This window comes from Leucopleurus acutus, assembly GCF_964270905.1.
Source record: "Leucopleurus acutus genome assembly, chromosome: 15".
NCBI lineage: Eukaryota > Metazoa > Chordata > Mammalia > Artiodactyla > Delphinidae > Leucopleurus > Leucopleurus acutus.
The window spans coordinates 38,344,497-38,360,425 of record NC_139157.1 but is presented as its reverse complement, the minus strand read 5'-3'; the positions used below and the strand labels follow the sequence as shown (position 1 = coordinate 38,360,425).

The 15,929-nt window shown below is 34.7% G+C and overlaps 1 protein-coding gene across 1 annotated transcript in view; it reads right to left on the bottom strand.

Annotated features, from left to right (window-relative positions):
• Positions 1–15,929, bottom strand: part of TRDN (triadin) — a gene marked incomplete at both ends in the record, with an annotated part of 325,418 nt that overhangs the window by 39,918 nt on the left and 269,571 nt on the right. Inside the window, 5 exons of the mRNA XM_082855419.1 lie at positions 1,022–1,069; positions 3,212–3,238; positions 4,621–4,650; positions 6,218–6,247; positions 6,679–6,705. Coding sequence (XP_082711545.1) covers positions 1,022–1,069; positions 3,212–3,238; positions 4,621–4,650; positions 6,218–6,247; positions 6,679–6,705 — 162 coding nt within the window. The remainder of the gene's footprint in view (positions 1–1,021; positions 1,070–3,211; positions 3,239–4,620; positions 4,651–6,217; positions 6,248–6,678; positions 6,706–15,929) is intronic.

Sequence of the window (15,929 nt, the reverse complement as noted above, 5' to 3'; positions counted from 1 at the left end):
ATATATTTGGGACACAAATACATTGGGCTAGTTTCTTCATAATCTCCAAATACCCATATAACTAAGTGAGATGCTTAACACTTTAGGGTGAAAATTAGAGGAATGTTAACTAAAATTATGAGCTAAGGCAATGACTGGAATAGAGTACAATGGTTGTATGGGGTAATGTGAAAATAGGGTTTCTTTCTCATGAAATACAGTCTATAATTTCTATAAATAATTAGTTATCTCCTGAAATCTGTTATATTTTCCTCTGAGAACTGTATTCAAATCTCGATTATCATGATTATCTCAGTTAAAAGAAAGAAATTCACAGGCCTTTTCCTTTGGAATTATTTTTAGTAAGAAATGGGACTCCATTCATGGTGGAGGTAGGTAGGATTTCCATCTTGGGATCGAAGGGAGGAGATACAGTGTTTCAAGATGTCAGTTGAGATGGAGACTTAATTTTGTTCATCGTTTTAGGAAAGAACTTCAGAATTTCAAGAGTGTGTACACTCCTTTTTTTTTTTCTCACATGAAATGATGGTTTGATATTTTTGCTTTGATATTATATGTTCTATTGATCATTCTTCAAGGCAGATTTTTAAAAGTTACACAATCATATAAGTCTCTGCAGAGCTCTCGTGAATGGAAATTATTCCATCTATACATGAACAGCAGACGGTTTCAAATTTCTGTGATTTTAAAATTTGAGGAAATGTGTTTTGAAAATGAGATTAAACACCTAAAAATAGTACATGATAATCAATGCATGACATAAATTTCCTTGTGAATTATCTGTAAGCTTAGGTCAATCACACTTAAAAAACTAAAGTATGTCACTCTAGTTTTCCACTGTTAATTTTGATTGAGTATAACTTTTAGTTATTTACAAGAATCAAGAATCTTAGAATTTATGGCACTAAGAGTGCACATACTTCAGTAAAGATGTGTGTGTCTGTGTTTGTGCACGTGTGGGTGTGTGCCAACATAACATAAAACTGATACATAGAAGAAAAATCTAAAATAGCTCATTTACCTGTTTTTTCTATTGTGATAACTTTTGCCTGCTTGATAACTTTTTCATCTGTGATAAGAAAAAATATTAACACAAGTGGAAATTTTAAATGTATCAGTACAAAACAGTGACACATTTCAACCTTGATATTTTGTATTTTCTTTGAAATAACACCAATACTGAGACAAACTTAGCTGTTTTCCCAATAAAACAGCAAGTGATATCTTTTATTCAAATTGGATGGAAGCAAAAAAAAAATTTGTCCAGCTGCATATGTCCTTTGCAGCTTTCTTGCCATAAAGGTTTTCCTAATTCAAATGGTCCCCTAACCCCTAACCAAAGTATACTCTATCCTTTGCCTTCACTGTATTTCAGTGTATTTATCTACACTGAAGTACACATAAAACATGTATTACCTTTTCATTATTGAATAAGAATAGGAAGAAACAATTTTTTATCTTTTTTGAGCAGGATACCTCCCTGAGAACCCAGGATTAGCCTGGGAACCCAAGTTTTTATGTTGCAAAGCTGGGGAAGGGCAAAGGTGGTGCATTTATGGGATGTCTTCTGTGCTGTATGTTTTTGTAGACATAGTCAAATAGATTTGGGTCAAAGCAGAGGGATTAGTAAAATGATTCTATATAAAATTAAACTTTTCAAGTATTCAGCGGTGAGAATGAATCAGTTAGTCAAATATCCTGATTAGAAAGTTTCACTGGGAAACAGAATTTAGAGTTTGAATGTGATCACTGAAATAAAAGAAAGATGTGGCTACAGGGCAATGCCTTTGTTATACACTCAGAGACTAAACTCTCTCCTTCTCTCAGTATTTCACCTCAAAAATGGTTGATATTTAGCACAGAAAAGAAAGTAACAGGGTTTACTATTCATTATATCAGGAGGTTCTAAAAGTTGTTTCTAAAGTTTTGCTTATTCTATACAGACTGCTTTTCTCACCTCCCCATAGTCTGCGTCCGCTTTATTTATTTCTATGGTTTCTGTTGTTGGTGTCTCATATTCTTTAAAGCGTAAACAAGTAAAATCAAACTGACTCAAATCCATTGAAAACAGATTGTATAAAGTAAAATTTTAAAAATATAAGCAAAAAGTTTCCTAAGATACGTTTAAAGAAAGTATGCTTTTACCTTTGTAAAGATTCTGGCCTAACTATATTCACAACATCAGGGAAACAATAAAGGACAATATTCTACAGAATAACTGAGGCTTGACACAACTTCAAATTTAAATTCATATTTAATTGGTTTAAATTAAAATTTAAATAAAGTTTCTATTCTTAAATAAAAACGAATTATTAAGCTAGTCTTGGTAATTTCTCTATTTCTCCTTATGGGCAAAGCCCATTGGCTTACCTCTACTTTCTACAAAATGTAGTACCAAGAATAAGAAGATGAAGGAAAGAAGGAAGGATGAAGGGAAGCAGGAGGAAATATTGATTTCCTTTTCTTGGGATTTTTGGAATTCAAGATGATCATGTTTGAATGAGCCATTCTGAATTACAAGTTTTCTAGTGATGTCTTGCCCCAAACAGAACAAAACAAAACGAAATATAGAGACCATTCATCTGAATGCTGGTAAAGATGGTCTTTGTGCTAAGCTAAGTCTGATGGGAAGGGATCACGAGCTATGTAGTTATATCTGGCAGGTCAAGTTCTCAGCATGAACTATTAACCATCCCTAATAACTTTAGATTTGACTCTAAGCTCATCATCCTGTTAAAACTAGAACATTGAGAGACAATTTGATACTACTGTACAAATAACACCTGCAAAATACCTGGTTTACCATGAGAAACAGTCTTTTCTTGTTCTGAAAATAATAAAAAGAAAATCTTTTCAGATATTTAGAAGCTTTATAAATTAACATATGGCGAATTTTCTCTGTGACGTGGTCCAGTGATTTGTTTAGTAGAAAAAAACTGACAGATTTTAACAAATGTGTCCATGGAGAAAAACTGTTCCTTAATTTTCATGTCATTTCATGTAGTTTAAATAAAAAACTTAAAGGTTTTGGTTGCATGAAAACAATATACAAAGAATTCTTATTTACATTTAAGCACCTATAATTTCCAAAGCATAGGCTGTAATAAAGTATAAATACTGAGGTATAGATTGCAAATATGTATTATTAAAGATATTTAAGTTTTTTGTAAAAATTCTCTATCAACTTTATAGATAAAATTAAGATACATACTGTGTATTTGAGCTTTTTCGGATGAAGCTAGAAAATAAACATTCATAATTATAAAAATTTCAATTAAATCACCTGCAAAATTGTAGTATTTAATAATAATAAATGAAAGTTTTAAATATTACTAGGCCTAAATAGAAGTTTTAAATGGTATTGGGTTTCTGATTAAAAAAAAGAGGTAAAATGCAAAGTGTTCATATCTGGTAACACATACTCATCTGCAGCAAATAAATGTACTCGGGAAAATAAATAATAAGATAGTAGTTAGGCATTTTTAAGCCTTGATACATTAAAAAGATACATTATTTACAAGAAAAACTAGACGCAAGCGTATGATCAGTTGTCAGGTAAGCTCTGGTAAGAATTAAAGGAATAAGATAGTATTGTATATACATCTAGACTTGGATTCTTTTTTTAATTTTTTTTTGCGGTACGCGGGCCTCTCACTGCTGGGGCCCCTCCCGTTGCGGAGCACAGGCTCCGGACGCGCAGGCTCAGCGGCCATGGCTCACGGGCCCAGCCACTCCGCGGCATGTGGGATCTTCCCGGACCGGGGCACGAACCCACGTCCGCCGCATCGGCAGGCGGACTCTCAACCACTGCGCCACCAGGGAAGCCCTACATAATTTTTTATAATGAAGAAATAGCATCCATAGAGCCTGAGGGTTTTGTTGACTTGCCTCAGGTGAGTAATTAGATGGTACCAGAACTAGGACTTACACATTAAATAGCAGTGTAAACTTGGAAAGATTGTCCTTATTTTAGATCAATGTTGCCTCTTAATAAAATGATTGATAGTCTGGGACAATCTCTTAGTGATATCACCCAGGGTTTTGAGTAAACCAGACCTGGGCACAATTCTAGCTCCAATATTTATTAATGTGAAAATCTTGGAAAAATAACTTTCTAAACTTTGTCTATTGAACTGTTTCCACAGATATGAAACATGGGTAATAATCGTCATGTTGCATGTCTCTCCTAGTGATGGGATGAAAATGGAATCTTATGCTACTCCTCAGCTCTAGCAGATGCTTGGTAAGTTCTTGTCCTCTTTCCCTTCAAATCTCAGTAGCCTATGATTTCATGATTTTATAACTCTGGTGTGTTATCAGAAATAAACTCACAGATTAAACATGATTATACTAGGCTTTGAAGAACTCCAAGAAATGTCTCCTGAAACCTGGAATCTCTGCTGAGGTTCCCTTAAAGCCATATTCCAGATGTTTTTGCCTATGGAATATCCCCATTCTCACCTAATCCAGTAGTGTGAAACCATATTGAGCAATGGAGTAGGGAAAATAATGAGGATCTGGGAGACTCTGTGTAACTCCCCATTGGTGGGTAGTAAGCCTTTTTTAGTACTAAACTAACAGCAACATTAGCTCTGTAACTAAGAATAAAAATATTGTTACCTGGTTTTGCTTCCTTTTTAACTTGTGACTCTGAAGGGGAAAACAAAAGAAATTTTTAAATCTGAAAAAATAAACTACAGCACAAATTCATTTTTGGACACTATTTTATTTCATTTACCATAATTTGAAAAAGCAGAATTTTAGTAAAAATTATTTTAGTTTCCTACTGGCTTGTCAGTACTGGACTATTGAACCCACAGTAGTTAAAATCATGATATGTACTTGTCTGTCACTAAGTTATTGCTACTGCTAATGGATTTCAACCTGAATTTTCTGTTTTCTCAAGATTATTGTTGTGGAGAATAGTCCTAATGTCCACATAAGATAAATGACTTGATGATAGGAGTTGGAAGAGTTTTTCTTAAATATATGTAATTGTGATTCAGAAATTTAGACCGTGTTATGGCTTGAATTGTGTGCCACAGAAAAATATTTGAAGCCCTAATAGAAAATAACTCAGAATGTGACCTTATTTGGAAATAGGATTATTTGCAGATGTGATTAGTTAAGGTAAAATGAGGTCACACTGGAGTAGGGTGGGCCCTTAATCCAATCTGACTGGTGTCCTTATAAGAAGAAGAAAAAAGACACAGATAGAGACACACCAGAGAAGATGGCTGTGTAATGATGGAGGCAGAGATTGGAGTAAGCCAACTACAAGCCAAGGAACACCAAGGACTGCTGACAAACACCAGAAGCTAGAAGAGATAAGGAAACATTGTCCTCTACAGGTTTCAAAGGGAGTGTGGCTCTGCTTCTATCTTGACTTTGGACTTCCATCCTCTAGAACTGTGAAAAAATCAATTTTTGTTGTTTTAAGCTATAATAATTAGTTAAGGTGTGGTTATATGGGGGTAGAGAGGATCCTTAATCCAGTAGGACTGGCATCCTTGAAGAAGAAGAGAAAAGATACAGAGATAAAGACAATGGGAGAAGAGGTTCATGTGATGACAGAGGCTGAGATTAGAGAGATACCTCTTCAAGCCTAGGAATACCAAGGATTGCTCACAAAAACCAGAAGCCAAAAGAGGCAAGGAAGGATTCTTCCCTACACCTTACAAGGCAAACATGCCCTGCTGACACTTTGATTTCGAATGTCTAGTTTCCAGAACTGTGAGAGAATAAATTTCTGTTGTTTTTAGCCACCTAGTTTCTGGTATTTTATTACAGCAGCCCCATAACACCAATACAGTTGGGAGACATGAATCAAAATTTTAACTGTTTTGAAAATCACTGCTGTGTTTTCTTTTAAAAAACTGTTTGCTGCCTGCTATAGCCCTCAGAAATGTTCATCTGACTCAGGAGCCCCCACAAAATAGAAGAGTGTGGGCAGCTTTTTTTCTGACAGGATGTCTGTGTTCTATAGTAATCAGCGAAAAATAGTCATTTGTCTCTTCTGAACTATATAAATTTCTCAGCGGTTTCACTTTGTAAATAGGGTTTTTTCCTAGGAACAGGTAGTATAGCTAAACATATGTTACGTTTGTTTTATTTTAAAAAGTTGTTCAAGAATAAAATTTTAGTATAATATTTGCACTAGAACACATTTGCAAAAAACTATGCTATTCATTATAAATATGGAATGAAATGTACATACCTGGCTTATCTTCTTTTTTTACTTGTGGCTCTAAAAATGAGTAAACATTAGTAATAACGATTATATAAAAATATTTATTTCCTGTACTTATGCATATTTCTTTTACATATTATTGTTCTTTAATCTTCCATATTAATTTTCTTCTTATGATTGCAGCAGATTAATACACACACAAGTAAAGGTTCCTCATTATCAATCACAATAAGAATTTTTGAGAAAAATTGGAAACATGAACTAAGATTTTTAATGAAAAGTTAATGAAATCATACCCAGTGAATGAAGTATAAAGGAAAGTATCAGCATAGCAAATTCTCAGAAACACAAGTAAGACAACCAGCACATTATCTGCACAAAATAGTTAAGCCTTTGACTTTATGCAAAACACACTCAACAATAGAATCAGAGGATGAGTAAAGCAGGCATTTAAGATTTGTTTTTCGTTTTTGGCATGTATAACATACGTGGAGACTTGGGCTTGACTTCTTTGCCTAGAAAAAGTTTAAAAATTATTAAAAACTGAGTCATTCCATTGTTATTGGATCAACATTGTATATGGTAGAATATTATATATTTGAAAATCAAACACTATAGACCCCAACTATCTTTTTTTTTTTTTTTGCGGTACGCGGGCCTCTCACTGTTGTGGCCTCTCCCGCTGCGGAGCACAGGATCCGGACGCGCAGGCTCAGCGGCCATGGCTCACGGGCCCAGCCGCTCCGCGGCATGTGGGATCTTCCCGGACCGGGGCACGAACCCGTGTCCCCTGCATTGGCAGGCAGACTCTCAACCACTGCGCCACCAGGGAAGCCCCCAACTATCTTTCTTTACTGAAATTTTTACAGGATATGTAATTTAATGTCCAAGCCAAGTTACTAATTGAAAAATCATTTAAAACAATAACAGTTTAATTTCATTCCACCATTAAAATTTTGCTCACAAACTCGTGTGCAATGTTAACTGTTTAATCTAATGTTAAGATGGAAGATACAATTTTATTTTGAGAATTACTTTTAGCCTTTCATTATCCAAGATGAAAAATTCAAGACTACTGCTTTCATTTCCATTATCAATATGTTATCTGTTCCAGTATAATATATTAAATAGCGACTGCTGCTGAATCTGGAATTCTTGATGACCCAAAATATACCATATGCTTCTATTGCATATTGGATTCCTAGTTCAGGGGTTGGCAAATTTTCTGTGAAAGTTCAGATATATATATTTTTTGACTTTGGAGCCATATGATCTCTGTCGCAATTATTCAGCTCTGTTGTTGTAGCACAGAGCAGCCATAAGCATTATGTGAATGAATAGAAATGGCTGTGTTCTAATAAAGCTTTACTTACAGAAGCTGGTGGCCAGTCTGCAGGCCATGGTTTGCCAACATCTGCCCTATCCACAGTAAATTTTAACTTTCTTTCTTTTTTATCTCAACAAAGATTTTAACAGTAAACAAAGCACCTTTCTTTGATTCTGAATTCCTAGATTAACAACATCCAATACCTTTCCATAACTGCTCTACTAAACTTCTTAAGAATGTTACCTTTACTTGTTTTTTCCATTTATTGACTCCCATTTAATCATTAATTCACTATCATCTAGCTTCTATTCCCAACATTATATTTATCAGGCATCTCTGGTCACTAACTAATTCCCCCTTACTTTCCAGTATCAACGAACATATGTAACTATGTTGATCACTTTCTTCTTTTTAAATTCCTATTCATTTGGCTTCTGGGAAGGATGTACATAACATACTCCACTGTAATAAGATAAACATTTATACCATCCTCTTCATTGTCAAAAGTGTCCTAGTGACTTCCACTTTTAGCTAAATAAAATAGCAAGCACCTGATTAGTTTTCACACTTGAAACTATAGGAAATAGAAACAACTATATAAAACATGGTTTTAAAGATATTGGACATCAGACAATAAAGGACAGTGATTTTTAAGTAATGAAAAACAAATGAGGTGTGCTCTATGATTATCCCAGCTTAATGCCTTGAGAAAACTGCAGGCTGTTAGTGCAGGAATAGAGCTGATTTGATGAGATCGAACTGGGTGTCTTGAGAGACCAAGACAGCGAGAGATCAGTGGTCAGAGTAATATAAAGTAGGAAGCTAAAGAGATTAGAAAGAGGGAGAAAAAAAGATTTTAACAAGTTTGGAGAATTTGTGGAAGGCTCCCTCAAGTCTTCAGATGAGCACTGCCAGCCTATGCGCACAACGAAACTACTTACGGTAGAGAAAGAAATAGTAATAATACTGTAGCAGTTTATAGTAAGTGTTGAAGCTGGGTAGTGTCAGTCCTTCAGCTTTGTTCTTTTTTTTTTTTCAGTTTTGTGTTGGCTATTCTGGGTGTTTTCCCAATCCATGTAAACTTTAGAACCACTTAGTCAACATCCACAAAATAACTTGCTGAGATTTTGATGGAAATTACATTGTATCTATAGATCAAGTTGGGAAGAACTGACATCTTAATGTTGAATCTTCTACTTCACAAACATAGAATATCTCACCATTTATGTAGAGATTTTTATTCCTTGATTCTTTTTTTTACCAGAGTTTTCTTCCTTTCACTTTTTATTTGGCTAATTTCTATTTAGGGCTCAGCTATCTCTTCCTCAGAAAGCATTTTCTGATATGGTTGGACAACTTTTCCCCTTTATGTGCCAACATTATTTTTTTGATATCTTGATCATTGTTTTTTGATATCTTATTCACAATATACTGTAAATATTAACTTAAGTGAATACCTTCCCTTCTAGACTGTGAGATATTTGAGAACAGAGATCATGTTTATCCATCATTGAATCCAGAGAGCTGGTGCAATACATGGTTATGTGATAGGCACTCAATTATTGTTTGTTCATTAGATAAATAAATGAAATAATTAATGAAAACAAGAGAAGGTAAATAAATGGAGAAGTTGAGTCAATGAATGTAGGAGAATATGTGAATTCAGAAATTACATTAGAACACAAAAAAATGTTAAAATTACTACAGGCTTTCTTTGACTTGACATGACTATTCACCTCTCAGCTTTCTGGTACCCAGACAAAGATAAAATGTGCAATCAGTTATACAATTCACACTGTTTTAAGTTGTAAGCAAATAAGTTGTTTAAGAGAAGCACAACAATTCTTGGTAATATTACCTGAGATACATTTGTTTTATGGGTTCTCAGAAAAAAAAAAACTATAATGCAGTATAATGTAGCAGATAACATCTTCGACAATATCCCTACCCTAATTATGTAACAGTTTTCATAGGACTCTACCTACTGCTCTCAACATGGACCAAGCACAGTTCAATAAGAGAACATACATACACACATACACACACAAATTGTGTACAAATATAAGGAAGTTCAATTATGCTCTTCAAACCCAACCAGGTTAAGAAAATCTTGACTTAAAAGTTCTGCTAATTCGTACAATCAGGTTGTGATAGATACTGGATAACTATCTATTCCCACAAAGCTGTTCAATAATGAAATCTGGGTTTCAGAGCTGGTTCTTCATGTGCCCTCCCATATATACTTATTTCCAAGTTTAATTTCAATTGCAGTCCTCTAACAACTAATTATTCTGCTGTTCTCCTGTATTCTGTGCTATGGTTTTAATGTGTCCCCCTATAAGAAATGTTGCAGGGCTTCCCTGGTGGCGCAGTGGTTGAGAGTCCGCCTGCAGATGCAGGAGACACGGGTTCGTGCCCCGGTCTGGGAAGATCCCACATGCCGCGGAGCGGCTGGGCCCGTGAGCCATGGCCGCTGAGCCTGCGCGTCCGGAACCTGTGCTCTGCAACGGGAGAGGCCACAACAGTGAGAGGCCCACGTACCGCAAAAAAAAAAAGAAAGAAATGTTGCAGTCTTAATACTCAGTACCGCATAAATGTAACCTTATTTGGAAATAGGGTCTTTGCAGATATAATTAGGTTACATGAAGTCATTAGGCTGGGCCCTAACCCAGTATGACTGGTGTCCCTATAAAAGGAGGAGAAGAGACACAGAAATGGACATGCATAGAGGGAAGATGATATGAAGATACAGGGAGAATACCATGTGATGACAAAGGGATTGGAATGATTCACCTAGAAGCCAAGGAGCACCAAGAATTTCCAGCAAGACCAGAAGCTGAGAGAAAGGCATGGAACAGATTCTCTTCCAGAACCCTCAAAGAGAACACAGTCCTGCCTAAACCTTGATTTTGGACTTCTGGTGTAAGGAACTGTGAGAGAATAATTTTCTGTTTTAAGCCCCTCATTTTCTGGCATAGTTACCACAGCCCTAGGAAACAATACAATTCTTTAATCCAATCCACCACTGTTTCTCTTTGTAATTACCAAGAACATCCAAACTGGTCATGCAAACACAGGCTTTTTTTCCATTGTTCTTTCAATTCTGAAGCCAGAGAGATTTTCTAGGATGCCTGTCTGGTTATGTCACATATCACATCTCAGTGTAAATCACGTACTGCCTTTATTAACTCCAGCTGCCTCTGCCTGCTCTATAAGGCTACTGATGATCTAATCGTTGCATATCTCATCACCCTCTTCTGTACTATTTTGTACTCTATGTTCAAGTTATACTGAAGTATTGTATTTCTAAAAACCTTCTTAAGGTCTCTTTTTCTTCTGGGATGTCTTAACTGTTTATCTCTCTGTCTAGAACATTCTTCCTCCTTCTTCATCTGGCTAAATCCCATTTAGTATTCAGACTAGCTCTGGGGTCTGTGGTGAAGTTGGGTGCTCACTTCACTCTCCTTCTGCCATGAGGATGGTGTCTTTTTCTGAGCTGGGCTGCCTGGGCTTGGGGAAGGGGAATGGCGGGAATGCGGATCTATTTTTCCTACTCTCCTCAGTGTGTCTTTACTTATTTCTTTTCTTCACCCAGGTGTTTTAAGACCTCACCTGGAATCCCTGACTCTTGTGAAGGTATTTTCATGCACAAAGAGTTGTTCAAATTGATGTGTCTTGGGAGGAAATGAACATTGGAAATTCCTATATCACCATCTTGCTAATGTCAGTCCTAAATATTCTTTAGCTCTTTTATATTCCTAGTTTCATGATCTCATACATTCAGTTATAAGAGTATATAATATCAGTTTAAAATCTGATGAAACTTCACAGGCAAACATATCTGCAGATACATGAATGAATAAAGTGCATGTAAATGTCTGTTTATACATGGTCTAAGACTATATATTTCCTAAGGTCCATATTTAGGCTGCAATAAGCATAAGGACAAGTGTAGAATGTTTGTTGGAGGAGAATTCTGTAAAGGCAGTAGTTCTCGAACAGCAGCATCACCTGGGAACTTAAAAATGTAAATTTTTAGCCCCATCCCTGACCTTCAGAATCATAAACTCTAGGCATGGGCCAGCCCACCAGGTATAGCTGACACATGTTGAAATTTGAGAACCACTGTTTGATAACCATGACGTTTGTTAACAGCATTCATTTAACAAAAAACTATGGTTATTTTTTACAATTCTGAGTTCCATCTAATCGTGTATGTCATATTTCAGCAAATATGGCTTAATTAAAATCAGAGAAAGCCTTCAATCTACTGAGACATAAATAGATAAAGCTAAAAACAGAACATGCTTATGTTGATTATAGGGTGTCAACTTTTCAATATAGATGACAGTAATAGTATATTCAGATGTTTGTGATTGAGATCTGTAAAGTATGTGATGTGAAATCTACTTTATATAACACAAGAATATTTTATTTTTACAAAGGAAACCAAATCATTGTAACATTGATGTTCTCATGGAAGTGATAATTGGCTCCACATTCAAAGAATACAGTTCAATAGTAAGTAGCAATATAATAAATATATACATACATAAATATATTTTTTCATTTTAGTTATGGAGATTTTAGTTTTTTCTGTTTCTATTATAGCTTTTGTATTTTCTGTATTTTCTAAATATTTTGAATTGTATTAAAACAAAATGTCAATGCAGTATTTCCCATTTCTACCCTTACACTGCACAGACTTAAAAGAATAAATGGTCATAGTCAACAAATAAAAAAAGAAAGTAAAAGGAAAAAAATTAAGAGCCAAAATATTCTAAAATATTAGACACATGAATGATAAAAATCATAGCAGTTTAAAATTACATACATAAAAGAATAAATAGCCTATCTATATCTATATATATTAAGGAATTTTGAAAGTAATGTCAGACAAAATTAATAAAATTTTGACCTACACAATCAGAAACTACTTATTTCGTAGTACACTGCAACAAGCAGTAGATAAAGATATCTTAAGTGTTGGGTCAAATTCTCATTCAGACACTCATTTACTGTGGAACCTTGACATGGCCATTTAACTTGTTTGGTTTTCATCTTCCAAAATGAAAATAAATGTAAGAAGTTAGATTAGGTGATTTTTAAGATCTCATCCAGGTCTAAAATAATATATTTACACTAAATATTAATTTAAATCTAAATAGTAAATCATTTAAAAGGGAGATTTACTTCATATTATAATAGAGAGAAATGCAGTCTGAAAGATAAGAAGTAAAAAATATTGTTCACGGCATCCTTTAAATTTAAAAGCAGCAATACTTTGGCAGTATATTGAGATAGTGTTTGGAAAGTTCTTCAGGGTCTATGGTGGTTATGCAGCTTCCTATTTACATGAACCCAGTGAAATTTATACACAGAAATGATTTTTTTCAGCCTCATTGGCTTTGCATTGTGCTAAGTTTTCTAGGCACCAATTATTTTGTTAACTTTCTTGAGGCTGTACTAACAATAAATTTCTATGGAATCTTTTTAGTTATTCAAGCATACTAGCTTTGACAATTCTGTTCTCACAATGCCTCCCAGACAGCTATCATACTTTGCCTCAACTGTGTGGTGAGGGACCCTTTGGGTCCTACTTCTTGATGCTCAAAAAGGATTAAAGTGATGCTGATGAAACTGTTTAGCAGCAAGTGCTTTGTTTGCACCATGACCAGGTATAAGAGATTAAAGTAAGTTAAGAGAGAAGTAGTAGAAAGAGGAGGTTAATCAGAAACATTACTTTGAAGTCTTTTTTTTAATATAGAATTTAATATAGTGCTGATATCACACCATAATTATTCAACTATTCCATCATTCATTCAGCAAGTGTTGACTCAGCATTTAGTACATGCTAAGCACTTCACTCTCCCAAGAATATTTAGTCTATAAGGCTTACCTATTAATTGAGACTGAATTATCATGGACGAGTTTAATTCTGGTGACAGTCATAGAAATTAGATTTGGTTGAAATGCCATGCTACGTTCATCTCTTTCAAAGGGCATAGAAAATTATTTCAATTCCAGATATGACATATATCCTTTGAAAAGTTGGAGAAGACTATAAAGAGATAAATGGACTCATTCCACTCTTGACCCAACTATCTAACTTTCTAAGAAAAATGTATATACCACAGTAAATTCAAACTTAATAAATTCAAAATTGAATCATGATCTATTATTCTCTGCTGTAACCAAGTACTCTATCTTGGTAAATGGTACTACCTTCCACCTACATTTCCAACCAGGAGGCTAGAAGCCATCCAACATTCTTCTCCATGCTTTGCCACCCCTATTCAGAGTCCTGTTCATTCCATTTCCTAAGTATACCTTGAGTGTACTTCCATTCGTTCATTTCCTCCTCAGTTTCTGCCTCCATTATAGCCTCAAATATATCATTTTCACCCTCCAGTTTCCTTTCTCACCTGAGGTCCTTTCCCTTCTTATCACCTTTCACTGTACCACACTCATTTATTAAGACAGCTCAGCTGTTGTCTCTCTTATGAAGACTTTCTTGACCTCCTTCCATGATGGGTTAAATGCCCCTAATCTGTACTCTCCCTATCCAATGTAAATTATTATCCCTGTATATCGTAATTATTTGCAATACTCTTTAATTATTTACTCATTTGCCTTCCCCAAATAAATTGGTAAGTTCACTAGTCAGGGACTGCAACTATCACCTTAGTATCCTTTGCATTTGTTCACTGTCCACACATAGTCAATAATAATGAACAAGTGATAACTCTGTATCAATGGAGGGTTGCTCTCTTGAGTAATGCATACACTAAATACATTCTCACTGATGACCCATCGAAGATGCTGCTAAAATATTTGGGAAGGGGTTGCAAAAAAGAGAGAGCTCTTTTAACTCTGTGACCCTTCAATAAAACATATTATCAACAGAAATCTTCCATTTTTTCTCTACAGAGGATATTTTTCACAATTGTATTGTGATCACCTTGCTTTGGGGTACATGAAAATAAAACACGGGAAAGTCTGTGCATGGGATTTATTATTAATGTTGTGATCATTTCATCTAAGAAAAGGAGGAAATTATACTATGTTTAGCTGTGACTATTGTGTAGTTTTGGCCTGGAATATAAAATGCATTGGAGAGCATTTTAAATTGATTAGCACCACCAGGCACAAGCATGTTTTAATTATTAAGATTTACTATATTACCCTAAACACCTCCCCATCACATCCTGATCCTTTAAGTGGGTCTTAGGAAAAAAGGAGACAATAAGAAATGAGCCCCCACTATGATGTAGGCTCAGTGAGATTCAATCCTTAGTTTAAAGGTCAGGGCTTTGATTAGGGCATGATTTAGTGGTGGAGGGTTTGTGAGGAGGAGAGCACAGTAAAATGTCTGAGTTTGGATTGGCCTCTTTAAAGTAGGGAGGCATGACCCCAAAGGAACCATTATTTTTGCCATGTTAGGTATTGGTCACATTAATCTCAGTTCCGGAGCTCTAGGATATTCTGTTCTGAAATCAGGGATGTGAGAATAGAAGAGATAGTAGTTAATATTATTTCTTTTCATTTCTACTACACCCACATAAACAGTCTCATTTTCCTTTCTTAAGATGTTTTGTGTCATTGGGAGCTAAATTTGAACAGCATATGAAAGAAAAGAGAAGATTCCTTATGTTTGTCCACAAGAGAGATCTGAAATATTTTCCTCTGGAATATGATTCAGTTATTAAATATACACCCTCTTTTAAGCATCCCACAAGTGTGGAACATTTCATCACTGGCTTGAGAAATATTTCTATATATAAATATCACTGTGTTAATCTACTAACTCAAAAAACAAAACAAAAATTAGCTAAAAGCATTGTTTTTAAAACTGTACGATATATTGTGTTACAAATAGTATAAGAGCATGTTTATTCATAGAAGAAAGAAAAAAGGAGATTGAGAATAGGTTCAAGTAATTAATAAAGCTATAATTAATTAATTATAATTAATATAGCTAATATAAAGCTATAGTTTAGAGTAGCAAAAAAGATATAAAAACTAAGCAATACATTAACATGGGGAAAAACTGAATTTTTGTAAATTTTGTAATATCAGAGTAACTCACAAATTAGCCTGGAGACAGAAACCATTCTAATCGAGCTGTCTTCTTAAAGGCAAGTGTCTAAAAAGCTGTGGAGCTGTGTTTTTTATTTTTTTATTTTTTTTATTTTAGAATAATCAGATCATCAGCTTCCTCTATGGCAAGTAATAAAGTCTTGGTTAGTGAGTTGCTTTTGCCACACTGAAAGCTCTTCCTCAATTAGTTTTTAGAGTGGGTTGAAATTGGGAAGGAGAATTTTCAACGACAATTTTATATAAAGGGCAAAAAGAAAACATTTTTTATTCCCATAAATTACAGAAAGAAGAAAATCTTTCTGAAAAAAACCT